The 19,566-nt window shown below is 49.1% G+C and overlaps 1 protein-coding gene across 1 annotated transcript in view; it reads right to left on the minus strand.

Moving 5' to 3' along the window:
• MEGF11 (multiple EGF like domains 11) overlaps positions 1 to 19,566 on the minus strand; it is a 385,704-nt gene that overhangs the window by 20,916 nt on the left and 345,222 nt on the right. Inside the window, exons 21-22 of the mRNA XM_056865833.1 lie at positions 5,359 to 5,477; positions 2,496 to 2,562 (exon numbers count right to left, since the gene is read on the minus strand). Coding sequence (XP_056721811.1) covers positions 2,496 to 2,562; positions 5,359 to 5,477 — 186 coding nt within the window. The remainder of the gene's footprint in view (positions 1 to 2,495; positions 2,563 to 5,358; positions 5,478 to 19,566) is intronic.

Below are 19,566 nucleotides of genomic sequence, written 5' to 3' on the forward strand. Positions count from 1 at the left end.
GGGAAGCAGAACGTTCTCGCGGATGCCCTCTCCCATTTACCACAATATCCGGTAAAACTCGAAAGACCCACCAACTCTCTGTTCACCCCTATGCAACGTGGGGCCCTACCTATGCTGGCTGTGCAAACCCGATCCCAGCATCAGCACACCTTCCCTAACTCGCAAGCTCCGCCAGCCCAACCGGCTGCCCAGCCGCCACCGCAACAGACCGGAGTTCCCGCCCCTCCTACCCCTCCGACCGCTCAGCCGCCTGCAGTCTGCGCGCCGCCGCACGTAAGCACTAGCCCTATAACTGTTTCTCAGATCTCCATGACCGACGGGGGGGCTCCCTCCAAAATCCCCATCTCCGAATCCTTTTTAACTGTCCTTCGGGACCAGTGCCTTTTAGAACGTTCCGCTCATACCCTACCTCCTGGTGTTTTGGAACAAGGGGGGTCCTGGTACAAAGACTCAAAATTGTATGTACCCAAAGCTCTCCGGAAGGACGTTTTACATTTAGCTCATGGAGCCAAAACAGCTGGGCACTTTGGGTTTCTGAAGACCCTTCACTTATTGCGCAGACAGTTCTGGTGGGGGGGAATGCGTTCCGACATTGACTCCTTCATCCGCAGCTGTCCCGTTTGTGCCGCTGCGAAACGATCGCAGGGCAAACCCCCGGGACTGCTACAACCTCTTGAAACGCCCAGCAGACCTTGGGAAGTGATTGCTATGGACTTCATGACTGATCTCCCTCTCAGTGGGGGTAAAACTGTGTTGTGGGTTGTTACTGATTTGTTTTCTAAGCAAATACATTTGATTCCATGCGCAGGGATCCCCTCTGCTCAGAAACTGGCCCGCCTCTTCGTGACGCATATCTTTCGTTTACATTCGTTTCCGCGTAAAATAATTTGTGACCGCGGAAGTGGTTTCGTTTCTAAGTTTTGGAAAGCTTTCCTCAAGTTGGTGGGGGTGGAACAGGGATTGTCTAGTGCATACCATCCTCAAACTGATGGTCAAACTGAACGTGTCAATGCTGTACTTGAATGTTATTTGCGTTGTTATGTTAACTACCACCAGGATAACTGGGTGGAACTGTTACCTTTAGCAGAATATGCCTACAATAATGCCATGCATCAATCCACAGGTTTTAGCCCGTTTTTTGCTGTGTATGGACAAGATTTCAGTCCCATCGCTCCTACAGATGATGTAGAGGGGGAGGGGAACCCCGACATTGCCTCCTGGGCACACGCCCTCCGTACCACTTGGCCCTGGCTCGTTAGCAACCTCGACCGGGCCAAACGTAAATACAAAGCGCAAGCTGACAAACATCGCTCCCCCGGGGGTGATCTGCAAGTGGGTGCTTTGGTTTACCTTTCCACCAAAAATCTCCGTTCCACCCAACCGTGCCATAAGCTCAGCGCCAAATTCATTGGCCCTTTCCCCATTACTCGGGTCATAAACCCTGTCACAGTGGAACTGGCTCTCCCCAAATCCTTGAGGCGTGTGCATCCTGTTTTCCACATAAGCCTCCTCAAACCCCATGTTGCTTCTCCACGGTGGCATCCGGACCCACCGCCTGCGCAACCCATCATGGTGGGGGGGGAAGAACACTTCGAAGTCTCCAAGATCCTTGACTCCCGTATTCACCATGGCAATCTGCAATATCTAGTTCGTTGGAAACATTTCCCCCCTGCCTATGACGAATGGGTGCGCGCACGGGATGTCTCCGCCCCCGACCTCGTCGACGCCTTTCACATTGCTTACCCGGACAGGCCAGCCCCCTTGCGAACTGGGAGGGGGCCTTGAGGGGAGCAGAATGTCAGGCTGCTATCTCGGTTTCGTTATTGCCTCTGTCTCTGTGCTGTATTGTCTGCCCCCCAAGGTCGCATACCTAGGCCTGGGAACTCAGCTCCTGGGAAACTGTATTCATGCGTGTAATCTCCCACCTTTCCTGCCTTATAATATCTCCCAGCTAGTGAGCCTCTCATAGCTGTCATTTTATTCGTTTGCACTGTATGCCTATTTGATCAGTAAAAGCCATCTGTTTGGACTCTATATGACTTTGTGGTGATTTCTGGTTCTGTGGGCCAAGGGCTGACATAAGCCTAAACCCAGCAATTATTTCTGAGCAATATAAAGTATTGCCTAACCGGCAAATAGATGCAACATGAAGTCCTGCAGTGGATTCCTCAGCCGTAATTCTGCCAAGGAAGGCTGGCTGTCACATGCCTGAACCTTTGGCCATCCATCTCCCTGGGCTCCACACCCCCGGCATGTCACACGAGGTGGTAGTTACCACCTCAAATCAGACCATCAAGGTCCATCAAAGTCAGTCTTGTCTACTCAGACCAGCAGCGGCTCTCCAGGGCCTCACCTACCTGCCTAGTCCCTTTAACTGGAGATGCCGGGGATTGAACCGGGGACATTCTGCATGCCAAGCAGATGCTCTACCACTGAGGTACGGCCCCTCACCAACTCTATGATTCTTTTCTATTAAATTGTTGAAAATTACTGACCTAGACCATTCAGATAGCTGTCATCTGTCCAGGCTCCAGTGTCTCTGTCAAGGGTTTTGTTACTGAGCTGTTCAAAAAGTTACGACAGCAACACATTAAAACTGAAGTCATAAGCAAAGGGGAAGCCCCACCAACCACGTCAACGAGCATCGAGGAAGATATTCAAGGGAGTGACCGCGAGAGCTGTTCTTGGATGCAGTTGGTCAGACTTGCTGGCCCCGTTTCCAAGTGAGAAGAAGGGAAAAACCAGGAAAGAAGGAAGGGTCAACCTGTAGGAAAGGTAGACTATACTGGAGCATGCTGGGAAAAGAGCCACAGAACTTCCTTCTGCTGAAAATGGCCCATTACTGAGGTAAAGTCACAACCCAGAAAGATAAGGTTGCCAGTCTCAAGGTGAGGTCTGGAATTCACTTGAAATGACAACAGAGATCAGTGCCCAGGAGGAAATGGCAGCTTCAGTGGCTGGACTGACTCTATGGTATACCATAGAAATTCCAAGAGTGGCTACAAAGAGTGGCTGGCCGAGGACTTCTGTTTCACCCATGGAAGAAATCCCCACTGAGCTCCTTCCCGTCCCCGAACTATGTCCTCCCTGGGCACCGCCTCCTAATCTACAGGAAATTCCCAAGCCGGAATCGGCAAACCAACAGAAGGATAGTGAAGGTGAAAATCTTACAAAAACAACCACAAACGGGTCCAGCATGCAAGACAAGAACTATGTGTAGGAGAGGTGGGGATGGCTCAAACCACACCAGAGGGACAGGAATGAGAATCTGGTCCCAATTCAAGGAAAAAGAACACCAATCCAGAGCATGAGGCGCCCAGTAGATCTGCTAGCAATACCCAGGGAAAGTTTCAAAAGGTGCTCTTGGAAGGATTTGCCAGTGTTTGGGGTGATGCTGAGAAATATGCTCGCTGTATGAACCTGGACAGACCTCTACATCCTCGCAAAGAGATTTTCTCCCTTGTCCCTGCAGAATCAAACCTGCTTACAATCGCCTTCCCTTCCCCTCTCCACAACAGACACCCTGTGAGGCAGGTGGGGCTGAGAGAGCTCTAAGAGAACTGTGACTAGCCCAAGGTCACCTAGCTGGCTTTGTGTGTAGGAGTGGGAAAACCAACCTGGTTCTCCAGATTAGAGGCCACCGCTCAGGTGGAGGAGTGGAGTATCAAACCTGGATGTCCAGATCAGAGTCCACCACTCCAAACCACCGCAGTTAACCACTACACCATGCTGGCTCTCCGCTTTTCTCTACCTTTTAAGGAAGAAGGAGTTGAAAATATTGTCGAAGGCTTTCACGGTCAGAGTTCATTGGTTCTTGTAGGTTATCCGGGCCGTGTGACCGTGGTCTTGGTATTTTCTTTCCTGACGTTTCGGCAGCAGCTGTGGCAGGCATTTTCAGAGGAGTAACACTGTGTCCTTCAGTGTTACTCCTCTGAAGATGCCTGCCACAGCTGCTGGCGAAAAGTCAGGAAAGAAAATACCAAGACCACGGTTACACAGCCCGGATAACCTACAAGAACCAAAGAAGCAGTTGGTTTCTATATGCCAACTTTCTCTACCACTTAAGGGAGAATCAAAGCGGCTTACAATCACCTTCCCTTCCCCTCCCCACAACAGACACCCTGTGTGGGAGGTGGGGCTGAGAGAGGTGTGACTAGCCCAAGGTCACCCAGCTGGCTTCATGTGTAGAAGTTCGGAAACCAACCTGGTTCACCAGATTAGCCTCTGCCGCTCATGTGGAGGAGTGGGGGATCAAACCCGTTTCTCCAGATCAGAGTCCATCAGGAGATTTCCTAGCAAACCAATCCATCCATCCTTGAAGGAGAGGGTTGCCAGGCCCCTCTTCACCACTGGCAGGAGGTTTTTAGGGCAGACCCAGAGGATTTGGGGAGGGGATGGACTTCAATGCCATAGAGTTCAATGGCGAAAGCAGCCATTTTCTCCAGGTGAACTGATCTCTATCGGCTGGAGATAATTTGTAATAGCAGGAGATCTCCAGCTACTACCTGGAGGATGGCAACCCCATTGAAGCAAAGGATACTTGAGTGATCAAATATTGGGTTGTGTCTGGCAGGATCAGGCTGGAATGCTGACATGTGACTCTGCGCCAGCCAATCAAAGGGAGGAAGCATCGCTGACACCTGTTCTCCTTACTGTCATTGGGACGAGCCTGCACAGTGGCACCAAGCCCATGTAGGCAAATTCTGTTGCAGGACCGGTCCTTGACAGAGACAACGAGAGCTCAGCAGTAGGGAGTGGAAGGAGAGGCTAGAAGACCACCTGAGATTGGCGGGAATCCTGCCAGAAGAGGAAACCTCTTCGTTTCTTGCAGCAAATGTTTTGTAGCAACTTAAAAAAAAACCTAACTGATTCGTTCTGTTATGAACTAAGATTGGGAACATCCTCCTTTGCCAGAGGCAGAGCTGAGAGATTTCTGTTTTGCAGGGAGGAATCGCAGAAAAGCAGGCACGCCAGCCTGTCGCAGTGAATGTAACGGTGCATCACCTCTCACAAAGTCGGCTCTAAAACCTTGTGGCATTATAGAAAGGCCACACTCAGGACTCCCGTCACTTTTAATTCTCACTTAGCCATTCTTTGGGTACCTCAGCCTGGGCCAGCTATTTGGATTGGGTGCTGTTAATCTGTTCGGCGAGAGGAGGTGGTTTCCACCGGCGGAAGGCGCCTTCCCTTCATGCGTCTGCTGGAGGAAAGCACCTCGGCTCTTGGAACGGATTTGCAGGATCCAGCCCATTATCTGCCACCTGACAGGGGCAGCAGAATGGGACCGTCTGGGTGCCTTTCCTTGAACGGAGGAAAATGATGCTGTGGTGGAGGGGGGGGCGCGATGTGCATATCTACCTTACTGGCGAGGTTCCCGTCCTGATTATGGGAAAAGAAGTGCGAAGTCACACCACATGACAGGGTGTGGTAGCTTGGGTTGGAAAAACAACGAACTCTGCCGCTACCTTGAGACACATCTGGGAAGAAAACAAGTGGTCACGCAAAATGCTTTTTGACGCCGCTGGAAAAGGGGGTGGGGGGTGGGCCGCACATATGCAAGCACACACCTGGGCAGGTTAGAGCCCCCCACCAAAGTCTCAAGAGTTGTGACTCTGGACTTGAAGAAATGCAGTACAATTCAGAAGAACAAGTTAAGATAAACATGTTCAAATGGATGCAAAACTTTGGTGAGATGGTCACGATGGAAACATGGGAAAAACTATGCACACTTGAACTAAAATATACCACAAGTCAAGAAGTGAAGGAAAATTGGTATAAGACGTTTTACAGGTGGTATATGATGCCCAACATGATTGCTCAGATGGCCACTTCGAAGGGAAAGAAAGGGGCATGTTGGAAATGCCAACAGACAGATGGTTCCTACTTTCATGTTTGGTGGACTTGTCTGAAGCTACAAATGTACTGGAAGAAGATCCAATGTGAACTACAGAACATAATTAAAATAAAAATAAGACTGGACCCCAAATACTTTTTACTAAGTATAACACCACCTGATCTACCTATGAGATTCAGAGATCTGTTCAAATATGCTGCAACGGCCGCAAGAACTGTGTTGGCAAGAACCTGGAAGCAAGCATCTACACCTGACATAGAAGAATGGAAAGAAGTAGCTTTAACAAGGACCTCATATCAATCAGCTGTCAAAAAATGCAGAATTGTGTGTGTGTGTGCGTGCATTGGTGTGACCGTGAGGGGGCGGGGCAATGTGTGTGTGTGTGGGGGAATGCCTCTTTCTAGCCCCTGCAAAAAGCCAAAAACCTCTCTCTGCCGGCTAATGCCCTTATCAGCAGCTATGCAGAGCATGTTTTACAGACTGCATGAGAGACAGGGCATACTTGTGTGTGTGTGTGTGTGGCTGCCTGTGTGGCAACCCTTCTTCCCCTCCCTTTTTTTGTAAATCCACCCCACCCCCGCCACAGAAAGAAAGCTTCCAGACCTCCCCTGGCCGAAAAAGAGCTGTTTATCTCTGGCCCCCGGCTAGTATCTTTTTTTCCTGCTATGGAGAGAGGGAGAGAGGGAGAGAGGGAGAGAGGGAGAGAGGGACAGAGAGAGAGGGAGAGGGAGAGAGAGAGAGAGAGAGAGAGAGAGAGAGAGAGAGAGAGAGAGAGAGAGAGAGAGAGAGAGAGAGAGAGAGAGAGAGTTTTTTTCCTGCTTTTCCAGCCAAGTTCTGAAAAATGCAGATCAGCCCCCTTTAGCAGCAGCAGCAGTACCAGACTGGCAAAACCAGTATGATCAGTTATGTTAAATTAGAGGCTGAGACTGTGGGGAGAAGAGAGAGAGCGAGTAAGCAAGCAAGTGAGAAGGATTTAAACAAAGAATGCAGGCCCCACACTTCCTCCCCCCTTTGTACAGCTGCAGTGGGGCAGGCAGGCAGGCAGGGAGCCAGACAGAGAGAGCAGCCAGAGTCAGGGGTTTTGTGTTTTTAAGGTGTGTTTTTTTAAAACAAGATCTTACCAAGCAGAGAAGTGTAGCAAAATGTAAGTTAAAAAGAGGCATCCCCCCACACACACATTGCCCCGCCCCCTCACGGTCACACCAATGCATGCACACACAATTCTGCATTTTTTGACAGCTGATTGATATGAGGTACTTGTTAATATACATATTATTTAACAACCCCTCGTCTCTGTAGAGCTTTTTGCTTGGCTAGATTGAATGCTAACCCTTCTATGATAATGCAGGGCAGAATTCTGAATATACCATACTCAGACAGGATCTGCCCTTGCTCTTCTGGCTCTATTGACTCATTAGCCCATGCCCTTTTGGAATGCCGCTTTTACGAGGAACTTCGATCGCACTATATTTCCCCCCTTTTAATATACAAATCCAATGCCTCTGTGACTGACATAATGCCTTTTTTACTAAGTGATAGGGACCCCAAGGCTACATTGTCAGTGGCAAGATTTGTTTCAGTCCTTATATCCCTCCAACACTAGATATATGCTGCTCAAGATCAATTGATCAAGGAGCTTCTAAGGGATAAAAGGAAAGGAAAGGAAAGGAAAGGTACTTGTTAAAGCTACTAAAATGCCCGACTATGCAAACATGGCCAGAATGACTTTTATGATGAACCCTACCCACAATGAGTCAATAGAACAGTTTAATGAGAAATGGCAACCATTTTACACATATGCTTGCGAACTAACAGATAAATATATTATAAGAAACCAGAAAATGTAATCAGTTAAAGGTAAATATATTAGAGTTATGAAAATGCTTGGTAACTACAGTCTGAAAATGTAAAATGCTTTTCGAACTTATCAGACCAAAAAATGTGTTTGTCTACATCAGACAGATTCCCCATATCACTTCCCTTTTTCCCCTTTCTGTATCCTGTACTTAAATCAAAATTCCAAAATGATAGGCACTGTAAGGATGAGTTTGAATCAGTTTCTCTTGAAGAGTTCTGGTGTAAAAAAGCAATTTCATATGCTACAGTTCGGGGATTCGCCTTGCGATATCTTATGCTCTTCTCCACAACTTATTTATGCGAACAAGGGTTTTCTGCTTTGCTTATAATTAAGAACACGACAAGAAATCGGTTGGAAGCAAGTGATGATATTCGTGTAGCTCTGAGCAACAGTATTAGCCCCAGAATTGCCCAGCTTGTAAAAAGGATGCAAGCTCAAAAATCACATTGATTTACAAATTAAAAGTTCTCTATTATAAAAATATATATTCAAATATTATTCTAAGTTTAATGTTTAACTAACAGTTATGATTAAAGTTTATTTTCAAATTCTCAGAATTTTTATTTTGAACCTTGGGGTCCCTGCACCAAACAAAAAAGTCCTAGTGGTCCCTAGTCAAAAAAAGGTTGGGAACCACTGGGCTAGAAAGAGGCACCCCCCCACACACACACATTGCCCCGCCCCCTCACGGTCACACCAATGACCCCCCCACACACAATTCTGCATTTTTTTATATGGCGACTTTAAATCAAAAATAAAAACTTTAAAAAAAGAAAGAAAAGTTTATTTTCAAATTCTCAGAATTTATATTTTGAACCTTGGGGTCCCTGCACCAAACAAAAAAGTCCTAGTGGTCCCTGGTCAAAAAAAGGTTGGGAACCACTGGGCTAGAAAGAGGCATCCCCCCCACACACACATTGCCCCGCCCCCTCACGGTCACACCAATGACCCCCCACACACAATTCTGCATTTTTTTATATGGCGACTTTAAATCAAAAATTAAAAATTAAAAAAAAAAGAAAACAAATGCAGCCAAAATTGGCCTGTCTTGCCTGGCCCCCTCTATGGCTTCCTGTGGCAACTCTTGCGGGAAGAAGAAGAAGAGTTGCTTTTTTATATGCCAACTTTCTCTACCACTTAAGGAAGAATCAAACCGGTTTACAATAATCTTTCCCTTCCCTTCCCCACAACAGACACCTTTTGAGGTAGGTGGGGCTGAGAGAGTGTGACTAGCCCAAGGTCACCCAGCTGGCTTCATGTGGAGGAATGGGGAAACAAATCCAGTTCCCCAGATTAGCCTCCGCCGCTCATGTGGAGGAGTGGGGGATCAAACCCGGCTCTCCAGATCAGAGTCCACCGCTCCAAGCCACGGCTCTTAACCACTATGCCACGCTGGCTCTTCAGGCACTGAACTTAACAATTCAATACAAAGCAAAGTGATCAAGTTATAAACAGGGCCCTCTAAACAACACACAATCCCGAGTGCAGCTAGCTTTTGACTGTTACGATCTCGTCTCCTTCCTCTCTCTCCCTGAAGAGGAACAGGGAAACAAAAGGAAAACGCCAAGTCCGGAGGCAACTTAAAGACTAACAACGTTAGCTTTTTATTTTTTATTTTTTGGCAAGCAGTTTGAGCGACCCTTGTTGGGTTCCATACAAGGAAGGACGGAGGGAGACTGAAAAAAGCAGGACCTCAGTGCCCGTTCCTCAGGTTGACCGGTCAAGAGACACATGGCACCTAGCAGGGTGAGAAGCAACATTCTGTGTTGCGCAGTCCTCACGGAAGGATCCTTATTTTTACGCCATGGGGGAATCAGTCACGGACCTCATAGCAGTATCCTTGGCAAAAGTCCAGGACTACCCAATCGTGAGGACTCCAATTTAAGGAAAGTGAAACTGTGTTGTTAAATGGTTGAGGGCACTCAACTAGTTTTACCCTTAAAAAATCAACAACACCAACAACACTGAGATCAAAATAGCAACATTTTGTTCAGAAGATTTAAACCACCTCAATTTAGCAGCTAAGCTACTTGCAGACTGCCAGAGTTACAAAGAAAGGCAAGTTACTTTTGAAAGCAAGGGCAAGTAAATGAAGAGCTCTCTCGTTTACCTTGAGTTAATTAAAGCCTCAGTCTAGAAATATTACAGTGTTGGTAACGGAACTGGAAAATGCAGCAGCACATCTTGGTGCTTCCGGATGTCTCAGCGGCACGTTTCTATGCTACTGGACATCTCAGCAGCATGTTTCTATGCTACCAGATGTCTCAATGGCATGTTTGGATGCTACCAAGAAACGCAAGCAGTAGTGCCACCAAACCCACCCACTAGAATCATCTCTTCAAGCCACCTCATGCTCAGTCTGCTGCTTCAGTAATACTACCCTAGTCTGGGGTTTGAACCAAGGTCTCTCAAATGACGGCTATTCCCTAAACTGTTAATGTGGCAAAAGAATAAGAGAGAAGAAGAGTTGGTTTTTATATGGCGACTTTCTCAACCACTTAAGGAAGAATCAAACCGGCTTACAATCACCTTTCCTTCCCCTCCCCACAACAGAAACCCTGTGAGGGAGGTGAGGCTGAGAGAGCTCTAAGAGAGCTGTGACTAGCCCAAGGTCACCCAGTTGGCTTCATGTGTAGGAGTGGGGAAACAAATCCAGTTCACCAGATTAGCCCATTGTAAGCACTTGTCCCCATAGTACTCCTTAAAGCAACATCCGCAGACAGGTAGTCCAAAAAGGGTTGACTTTATTAGAAAACATACAGGTATTCAGAGCTTGCAGAAGTAAAAAGGCAGAATTGGGGGGGCAAGGATATACAGCAGAATATATGGAGGAATAGTGGTCATAAAGGTCATATCAGATAGTACAGGTTGACATGGCAACCCCAGGCTAACGGTGCCAGGCTCCCATGGGCATCAAAGGCTGGAGAGGAATGCAATGGTTAGATAAACAATCCTTGAGCAAAGCATCTGCAAGAAGACAAAACACTGAGAGAGGAGAGCAGGCCTGACATTCTGCTCCCCTCAGGGCCCCCTCCCGCCTTGTCAGGGGGCTGGCTTGTGGGGGTAGGCGGTATGGAAGGCGCGTACCAGGCGAGGGGCGGAGACGTCGCATGAGCGAACCCATTCATCATAGGCAGGGGGGAAGTGTTTCCAGTGAACAAGATATTGGAGGGAGCCATGAAGAATACGGGAGTCCAGGATTTTGGCAACTTTGAAATGCTCCTCCCCCCCCCCATCACTGGTTGGTCAGGAAGAGGTTCAGAATGCCACTCAGGGGAGGAAACATGTGGTTTTAGGAGACATGGAAAACGGTGTTAGTGCCTTTGGCAGGGAGAGTTCTACAGTTACAGGGTTAATGATTCGAGAAATGGGGTAGGGGCCCACGTATTTGGCACTGAGTTTCCCACACGGACAGGTGGATCAGAGATTCCTGGTGGATAGGTAGACCAAATCACCCACGTTAAAGTCCTGGCTGGGAGCTCGGTGATTGTCAGCTTGAGCTTTGTATTTATGTTTAGCCCGCTCAAGGTTTTTTACCAGCCAGGGCCAGGTGGTTTGAATTGCATGCACCCAGGTCGTCACGTCTTCGCCGCCCCACTCCCCGAAACATCGACATGGCCAATAGGACTGAAGTCCTGGCCATACACAGCTTGAAACGGGCTAAAACCTGTGGATTGATGTACAACATTGTTATAAGCATACTTAGCAAAAGGTAGCAACTCAACCCAATCATCTTGGTGGTAATTAACATAGAAACGAAGATAACATTCCAGTACAGCATTAACACTTTCAGTTTGCCCATCCATTTGAGGATGGAAAGCACTAGACAGACCCTGTTCCACCCCCACCAGTTTAAGGAAAGCTTTCCAAAACTTTGCCACGTAGCTACTTCCGCGGTTGCTCACAATCTTGCGCGGAAAGGAATGTAGTCGGAAGACATGTGACACGAAGAGGCGGGCCAGTTTTGGGGCGGATGGGATACCTGCGCACGGGACGAGATGCACCTGTTTTGAAAACAGGTCGGTAATAACCCATAACACAGTTTTCCCCTCGCTGAGAGGGAGATCAGTCATAAAATCCATAGCAATTACCTCCCAAGGTCTGGAGGGGTTTCTAACGGCTGCAATAGACCAGAGGGTTTCCCTTGGGACCGTTTAACAGTGGCACATATCGGGCAACTGCGGATGAACGAGTCCACATCGGCAAGCATGCCCGCCCAGCAAAACTGCCTGCGTAATAAGTAAAGCGTTTTCAAAAAACCAAAGTGCCCCCCGCAGTTTTGGCCCCATGAGCGAGTTGCAGGACCTCCCTTCGCAACCACTTAGGTACATACAGTTTGGAGTCTCTGTACCAATAATCACCCCGTTGCAGCAGAGAAGTGGGAAGTGTTTGAGCAGAATGTTCTGCTTGGCAGTGGGAATGAAGAGAGTCTAGGAAAGAGACAGGCAGATCCATCTTACCCTGAGAGGTGGGCGGGACATGGCCAGGCTGAGTTGGAGAGGAAACTGGAGGGGGGTCGCACAACTAGCTCATCCTGATGCCTGGGTGCCGGAGGAGCAGATGGAGCAGGCAAGGGAGTCAATCTTGAGTTCTGGGTGGCAGTTTCCCCCCCTCGAGCATCCATGTCGACCGGTTCAGAACGGGAGTGGAATTGGGTCTGGGACTTGGTTTGGACCGCCAGCATAGGGAGTACCTCCTTGTGAGCAGGGGAGAAGAGCGACTCGGTGAGGCGGTCTACTTTGGTAGGATATTGGGGAAGGCGAGATAGGGCATCCGCCAGTACATTTTGTTTTCCAGGGACATGCTTGAGCACGAAACGGAATTGAGCGAAGAAGTCAGCCCAGCGTAGTTGTTTCGCAGACAGTTTACGGTCCCAGTTAGCGCTTCCAGGTTTTTGTGATCGGTCCAGACCTCAAAGGGGACCTTGGAACCTTCCAGGAACTGCCTCCAAATAGTGAGGGCATGGTAGACAGCAGCTGCCTCCTTTTCCCAAATGGGCCAGTTCAGTTGTGAGTGCGTGAATTTTTTTGAAAAATAAGCGCAGGGGTGCAACAAACCATCTGTACCCTGCTGCAAAAGAGCACCTCCCATGGCCACGTCGGAAGCGTCTACTTGCACTATAAACATGTGTTCAGGATCAGGATGCTTTAGCACAGGTTCGGAGGTGAACAGTTGCTTAAGGGTTTGGAAAGCGGTCTGGCACTGGGGAGTCCATTGGATTTTTGCTGTGGGTAACGTGGCTGAAGTCCCCTTTCCCTTAGTCTTAAGTAGGTCAGTGATTGGGTGTGCTACTTGAGCAAAACTGGGAATGAACCCTCGATAAAAGTTGGCAAAGCCGAGAAATTGCTGCACTTGTTTGAGGGTAGAGGGTGGATCCCAATCGATTACAGACTGTACCTTTGCGGGGTCCATGGTGAGACCTTGGTGCGATATAATGTAACCCAAAAATGTCAATTGTGCTTGGTGGAACTCACATTTGGATGCTTTAGCATAGAGGTGGTTGTCTCTGAGGCGTTGTAACACCTCCCTCACTAGAGCAACATGCTCGTCCATTGATTTGGAATAGATAAGGATATCATCCAGATAAACCACCACGCCTCGGTATAACAAGTCATGTAGGATTTCATTAATAAATTGCATGAAGACCCCCGGAGCCCCCTGTAATCCGAATGGCATCACAAGAAATTCAAACATACCAAAACAGCTGGAAAAGGCAGTGAGGGGTTCATCTCTGTCACGAATTCTGACTCGATAATAAGCTTCGACTAAGTCCAGTTTAGTGAAAATGTGCCCCTCTTTTAGTTGCCCTAAGATGTCCGAAATCAAAGGAATGGGGTAAGCATTGGTTTGAGTAATTGCGTTGAGTTTCTGAAAATCTATGCATAAGCGTAAATCACCTGTTTTTTTGTGGACAAAGAAAGCAGGGGCTGAGTTAGGGGCGGAAGATGGTCGTATGAACCCACAAGTGACATTTTTGTCTAAAAAGTCCCGCAATACAGTGCGTTCAGCAGCGCTCATGGGGTAGATTTTACTCTTTGGAAGCTTACCATCCCCCACCACTTCAATGGCGCAGTCCGTTCTGTGGTGGGGGGGGTAGTGCATCGCATTCTTTAGCATCAAAAACATCTGCAAAGTCTTGATATTCAACGGGTAGTAAAGAAGAAGGGGGGGCGTCAGAGACCAAAGCTGAGGCTGTTGGAAGGACAACAGCGACTTTGTGGCAGTGTTGGGCGCAGGCAGGATCAGAAAACGAAATAGTATCAGCCTTCCAGTCTATAGAAGGGCTGTGCCCCTTGAGCCAGTTTATTCCCAATATGACTTCGTACCTGATTAGGGGCTATGGCAAAGTTGATTTGTTCCCAATGAGAGCCAATACCCATCGTCATGCAGCGAGTGCGACGGTCCACTGGGCCTCCCCTAAAGCTAATGCCGTCCATTTGGGTGAACTGGATGGGATCCGGCAGTGTCTCTGATTTGACTTTAAGCGCATTAAAAGTGGCTTCATTGATTAGGGAGCGCCCACAGCCAGAGTCTATGAGTGCTTTGACATGTAACTGGGGGCCTCTTTTGTAGTGTTGTAACACCGCATCCACATATACAGTATTTTCAACTTCACTCACCATAACAGGAGCCTTGGGCTTTGCAGGAGAAGCTGCAGGGGTCTGCGGTGTCGCTCCGCTCACCGCAGACCCTGCCCGTTTTTTGACAGATCGAGAGGAGATTCCAGATTGAGCACGGGGGGATTCCAGGTGTGATCCTCATCCGAGGAAGGAGAACTGTCCCCCAATGGGGCACTTGTAATCCAAGACCCCGGTGGGTCGGTAGACGTAGGTTCACTGGGAGCTTCTCCGACGTGGAGTGCAGAGGGTGCGTGTCGTCCCGGAGCAGCGCTACGGGTGGCCGAGGTGCCTCTGCATTGAGGTAGCCTCCGCGGCAGTCCGCCTGTTCGGGGAGGAAGTGTGAGGTCCGGACGGCGCAGACAGGCAGACGCAAAGTGGCCCATATCGCCGCAAACGAGAGAGGCTCCCCTCTGGAACCGGGATTCGGGGTCTTGCACGGGCCGTGTTGGTCTCCGCAGGGCGGGGGTTGAAGCTTTAGAAGAAGGTTTTTGGAGACTGCTCCCCTCTCTGATCCGACGCCGGACCAGAGATATAAACTGGCGGCGGCTTTCCACCTCCTCCGCCAGTAAAATCCAATCTTCCAGGGTGTCGGGGTCTCGTTGCATGTACGCCCAGTTCAAGATACCCTGGTGTAGAGTTCCCCGGAAATAGTGTATTCGGGTGGCTTCAGGCCAATCCACAATTTTACTGGCAAGTCGTTGGAACTCATCTGCGAATTCTCAAACGGGAGTAGAGCCTTGTCGGAGTTGCAGGAGTTCGGCTTTGGCCCTTTCTCTCAAGAAGGGGTGCTCGAACCGCCTCTGCAGGGCAAACATGAAATTGTTGAGGGAGCGTATGGATCGGGCCCGAGTGTCAAACTGGAGGACCATCCAGTCGACCGCTTTCCCCGTCAACAGAGAGGCAACGAATCGAACTCGGCTGTCCTCGGTGGGGAAGTATTGTCCTTGTTCCCTCATGTAACTATCCACATGATGTAAGAAACAGGGCAAAGCATCAACCGAGCCATCATAAGTGATTTTTAATCGTGGTTGCTTCCACTGAATAGGGGGCGCTAGGGGTAGTGCCGGCGGTTGTCCTGGAAGCGGTAGAGCTGGTGCCCCTGGAGGCGGTGGCAAAACGGGTGCCCCAGCAGGCGGTACGGCGGGCGCCCCCGGGGGCGGTACAAGTGGAGGTTTCTGTGGTGGAACTTGTGGCTGTGAAGCCGGCTGAGATGGTTGGGTTGGAACCGGTGAGGCTGGGGGGGTTTGAGCACGGTGCAAATGTTCATTTTCACGGAGTAGTTGCTCCATTTGGTCTTGTAGCCAAGCTACTCGGTCAGTCAAGTCCCGGTTTTGGCTCCACAAAAGATGCATGTCGTCACTGACTCTCCCGGTGCGCCTGGATTGGCTGACTCGAAGGTCGGTAGCCCAGTGGGATCCGTCACCATACAGATCGTCCTCTTCAGAGTAGTCTGATTCTGGCAGACGTTCTGCAAGGCGCCGTGCGCGTTGCGTGGTGCGAGATGGGGCAAAAGCCGGGGAAAATGTGGCCCCAAATGAAAGCCCAAATCCCACAGTGTCTTTAGGACGTCCGTCAGCGGCCGCTCGCGCTCGGTCGGCGGCCAATTGCTGCTCCTTTTCGGCCTGAGCCTTGGCCGCTGCCGCATCCGCCGCTTGTAACTGCTCCTAGGCCTTCTTTTGGTCTGCGAGTGCCTGGTCGGCTTCGAGCTTTAAGGTGGCGGTCGTGGTGACGATCGGAAGGGCCTCTTGCTCTAGAAGAGTGAGGAGTGGGGCAGAGTCCCCAACAAGCAGTGGTTGAACCTGGACGGCTAGAGCAGCTGCACCATCCCTGAACGTCGGGGTTAATAGTTGCATTAAATCGGCTACCGTGGTTGTGGTCGGGGGCAGTCCCACGAATATATGCAGGAATAGTGGTCATAAAGGTCATATCAGATAGTACAGGTTGACATGGCAACCCCAGGCTAACGGTGCCTGTCTCCCACGGGCATCAAAGGCTGGAGAGGAATGCAACGGTTAGATAAACAATCCTTGAGCAAAGCATCTGCGAGAAGACAAAACACTGAGAGAGGAGGGCAGGCCTGACACCCATGTGGAGGAATGGGGAATCAAACCCGGTTCTCCAGATCAGAGTCCACCGCTCCAAACCACCACTCTTAACCACTACACCGTGCTGACAAGACAGAGCGTGGGATTTTGACAAAGCAATACATCTCAGCTCCACTTATCGGACATTGCATGGACCTGTATTAAGCCTTGCTTCCCTATCGTTAAAAATTGAATCACCTTTTGAGGCTGTTGCATGGAAAAGACAGGTAAGAAATGAAAGGGAAGATTACATAATCAGCGTGGTGTAGCGGTTAAGAGTGGTGGACTCTGATCTGGAGCACTGGGTTTGATTCCCCACTCCTCCACATGAAGCCAGCTGGGTGACCTTCTCTCCGAACTCACTCAGCCCCACCTACCTCACAAGGTGCCTGTTGTGGAGAGGGGAAGGGAAAGTGATTGTAAGCCGCTTTGAGACTCCTTATGGTAGAGGAAAGCGGGGTATAAAAACCAACTCTTCTTCTTCTTCTATATGTGAGTGCCATATTCTAGTGCCTTGTAACCTCTAATCCACTACCACCTGCCTTCCAAGTGCATAATATTAACATCAAATGCCTTCCAATTTATTTAGCAATTAAAATATTTATATGCTGTCTTTCTTACTGACTATGATGGCTCACAGTCAACAGACAGTTAATTAAAAAAGAAAAGAGGGACACAACCATACAACTTTCCTTCCAAACAATATGCTTCTTATGACGTACCCTGCAAGGCAGCCATCTTAAGGGCCATCTGCACCTCCTTGGTAAGGATGTTCCGGAAGGCTGCAGCTGCCACTGAAAAAACATGGGCACCCCCTGTGGCCAAACAGACTGTGTGAAGGCAGGGCCCAACCGGGGGTGACCCCCGGGAGGATCCAAGGGGGCAAAGAGGCTCATTATATGGAAACGAGTAAAAAATTAGGGTATCTGAACAGAATTCTGGACAAGGCAGCTTTACTTATATAGCTATGTTTATGATGCATGCATGTGATACACGGGCATGTAGGGGTCACTGGGGGTGTGGGGTGGGGAGGTAGTTGTGAATTTCCTGCATTGTGCAGGGGGTTGGACTAGATGACCTTGGTGGTCCCTTCCAACTCTATGAGTCTATGATTCTGTCTCGGGCATCCCTGGGCGACCCTGGAGGCCGTCAGCTGACTCCTTAATGTTAGTTTTGATTCCTCTTTGCTATGGGCCACTTTTATAAGAGTCTGGGGGAGAAATCTGGGTTTTTATCTTCAGGGTGGGGTGAGCAATAGGAAAGGACTCTCCTCCACTTCCTGTAAGAAGACACACATCGACACACAAAGCTGCCTTATACTGAATCAGACCCTTGGTCTGTTGAATTCAGTACTGTCTAATCATACTTGGCAGTGGCTCTCCAGGGTTTCAAGGCAGAGGTCTTTCCCATCACCTGTTACCGGATCCCTTTAACTGGCGATGCCGGGGATTGAACCTGGGACCTTCTGCACGCCAAGCAGATGCTCCACCACTCAACCGTGGCCCCTCCCCGAATGGAACTTTCACACATACACCTGTCGTATACTGAATTAGATGGTTGGTCCATCAGGTCAGAATTGCGTGCTCAGACTGGCAGCTGTTCTCCAGGGCCTCAAGCAGAGGTCTTTCCCATCACCTGGAGATGACGGTGATTGAACCTGGGACCTTCTGCATGTAATGCAGATGATATGCCACTGAGCCATGACCCCCTCCTCTGAAAGTAGGGTGAAGGGGCTGTCCAAAATTTCCCATTTGCCCCCTCCAAATTCTCGATGCCCTCCCTAGACTTGTAAATTGTTCCTGTGAAGGATCATGGCCTTAAAAAAAACAAGAATCAGAAGTTGGGGATGGGTCGCTGTGCAGATGAGGTCTTCGCCTGGTACAAGCTTTTCCTTCCTGTCACAATGACAGATATTTTGCTAAGTGAGGACCTGTCTTTGCACAGAAAAGCCACCCCACGTTTCCCCTTCTACAGGAACACATTTGCAGGTGGGAAAAGGGCCCCCCTTTCTAGCATCAGAGCTCCCTTTTACCCATCTCTAGAGAAGAACTGGCAGCAGGAAAAGAAAACTATTTGCAATGAAGATGGAGCTCCTAATTTACTCTCCTTGTCCAGAAATCTCCCACCCAGCCCTAGCAGCTCCTTCTGCCTGGGAGTTCTTCCCGGACATGTGTCAGGCATGGGCCTGAGAAAGGAATGTTGTGGTTTCCCCAGGTGCTGGCCAAGGCCAGCTTCGTGCCTTGTGAACAGTGTGTTTAGACTCCTTGCTGTGGGAACGCTCATAGCACCCTGACAGCTCCAGGGAGGGGGGCTGCCATGGTATCCAGATCTACCCAGATTTGCCCTTTGCTCTTCTATATATGCCCTGTACTGTACCCATAGCTTTTACTAGTGTCCATTTGACTCCTGGCTTCTGCTACCTGTGGATTTTTCTAATAAATCAGCTTTCTTTGGACTGCCCGTCTGCTGAAGTCTGTTTATGGGATTATCACAGGACTAGAGCTCACAACATGCTCCCATTTGGCATTAAATCTCCCATTAAGGAAGATTTACCCCTGACCAGCTTCGGGGTTTTCTATGTTCCAGCAGGGCCATTCAGTGCCGGTTGCCAATAAAATTAAATGCAAACCCAACCGATGTTCCCAGTTCTAAAGTAATTTCTCTAAAGGGAGGCTGGTACCAGTACATAAACAAAAAATAAAAACGGAAGCGCATTAGAAAATGCACAAGTTGAAAACAGGCCAAAGCTGGCAAAGGGAGAGAAGTTAAAGCCTACGGTTCCCTGTCTTCCTCAGGAGACTGACCATCCAGTTTGGATTAGTCCTGGTGGTTCCATTGAGCTCACAATTTTATTGAACAAATTAGTGGAATATGCGGTTTCTCTCGCTTCTTTAATGAACCCTGAGCCCTGAGATACTGGAACTGAATTTGAGATGTGCATACAGGAAAGAAACCCATGTTTCTGCTTTGCAACGAGCTCTTTTTTTGGGGGGGTGGGGCGTTAAGACACACTATCCTTGCAGACAGCAAGGAACAAAACACAAGAAAATACAATTCAACTAACCAAACTGGTGATTCGCTTTACTTAGAGGGGGTGTCAACAAATGGATGCACAGAAGCCAAAGTCAGTCCCCTAAGGCAGAGGTTCCC

The sequence above is a fragment of the Euleptes europaea genome, chromosome 20 (genome assembly GCF_029931775.1).
Source record: "Euleptes europaea isolate rEulEur1 chromosome 20, rEulEur1.hap1, whole genome shotgun sequence".
Taxonomy (NCBI): Eukaryota; Metazoa; Chordata; class Lepidosauria; order Squamata; family Sphaerodactylidae; genus Euleptes; species Euleptes europaea.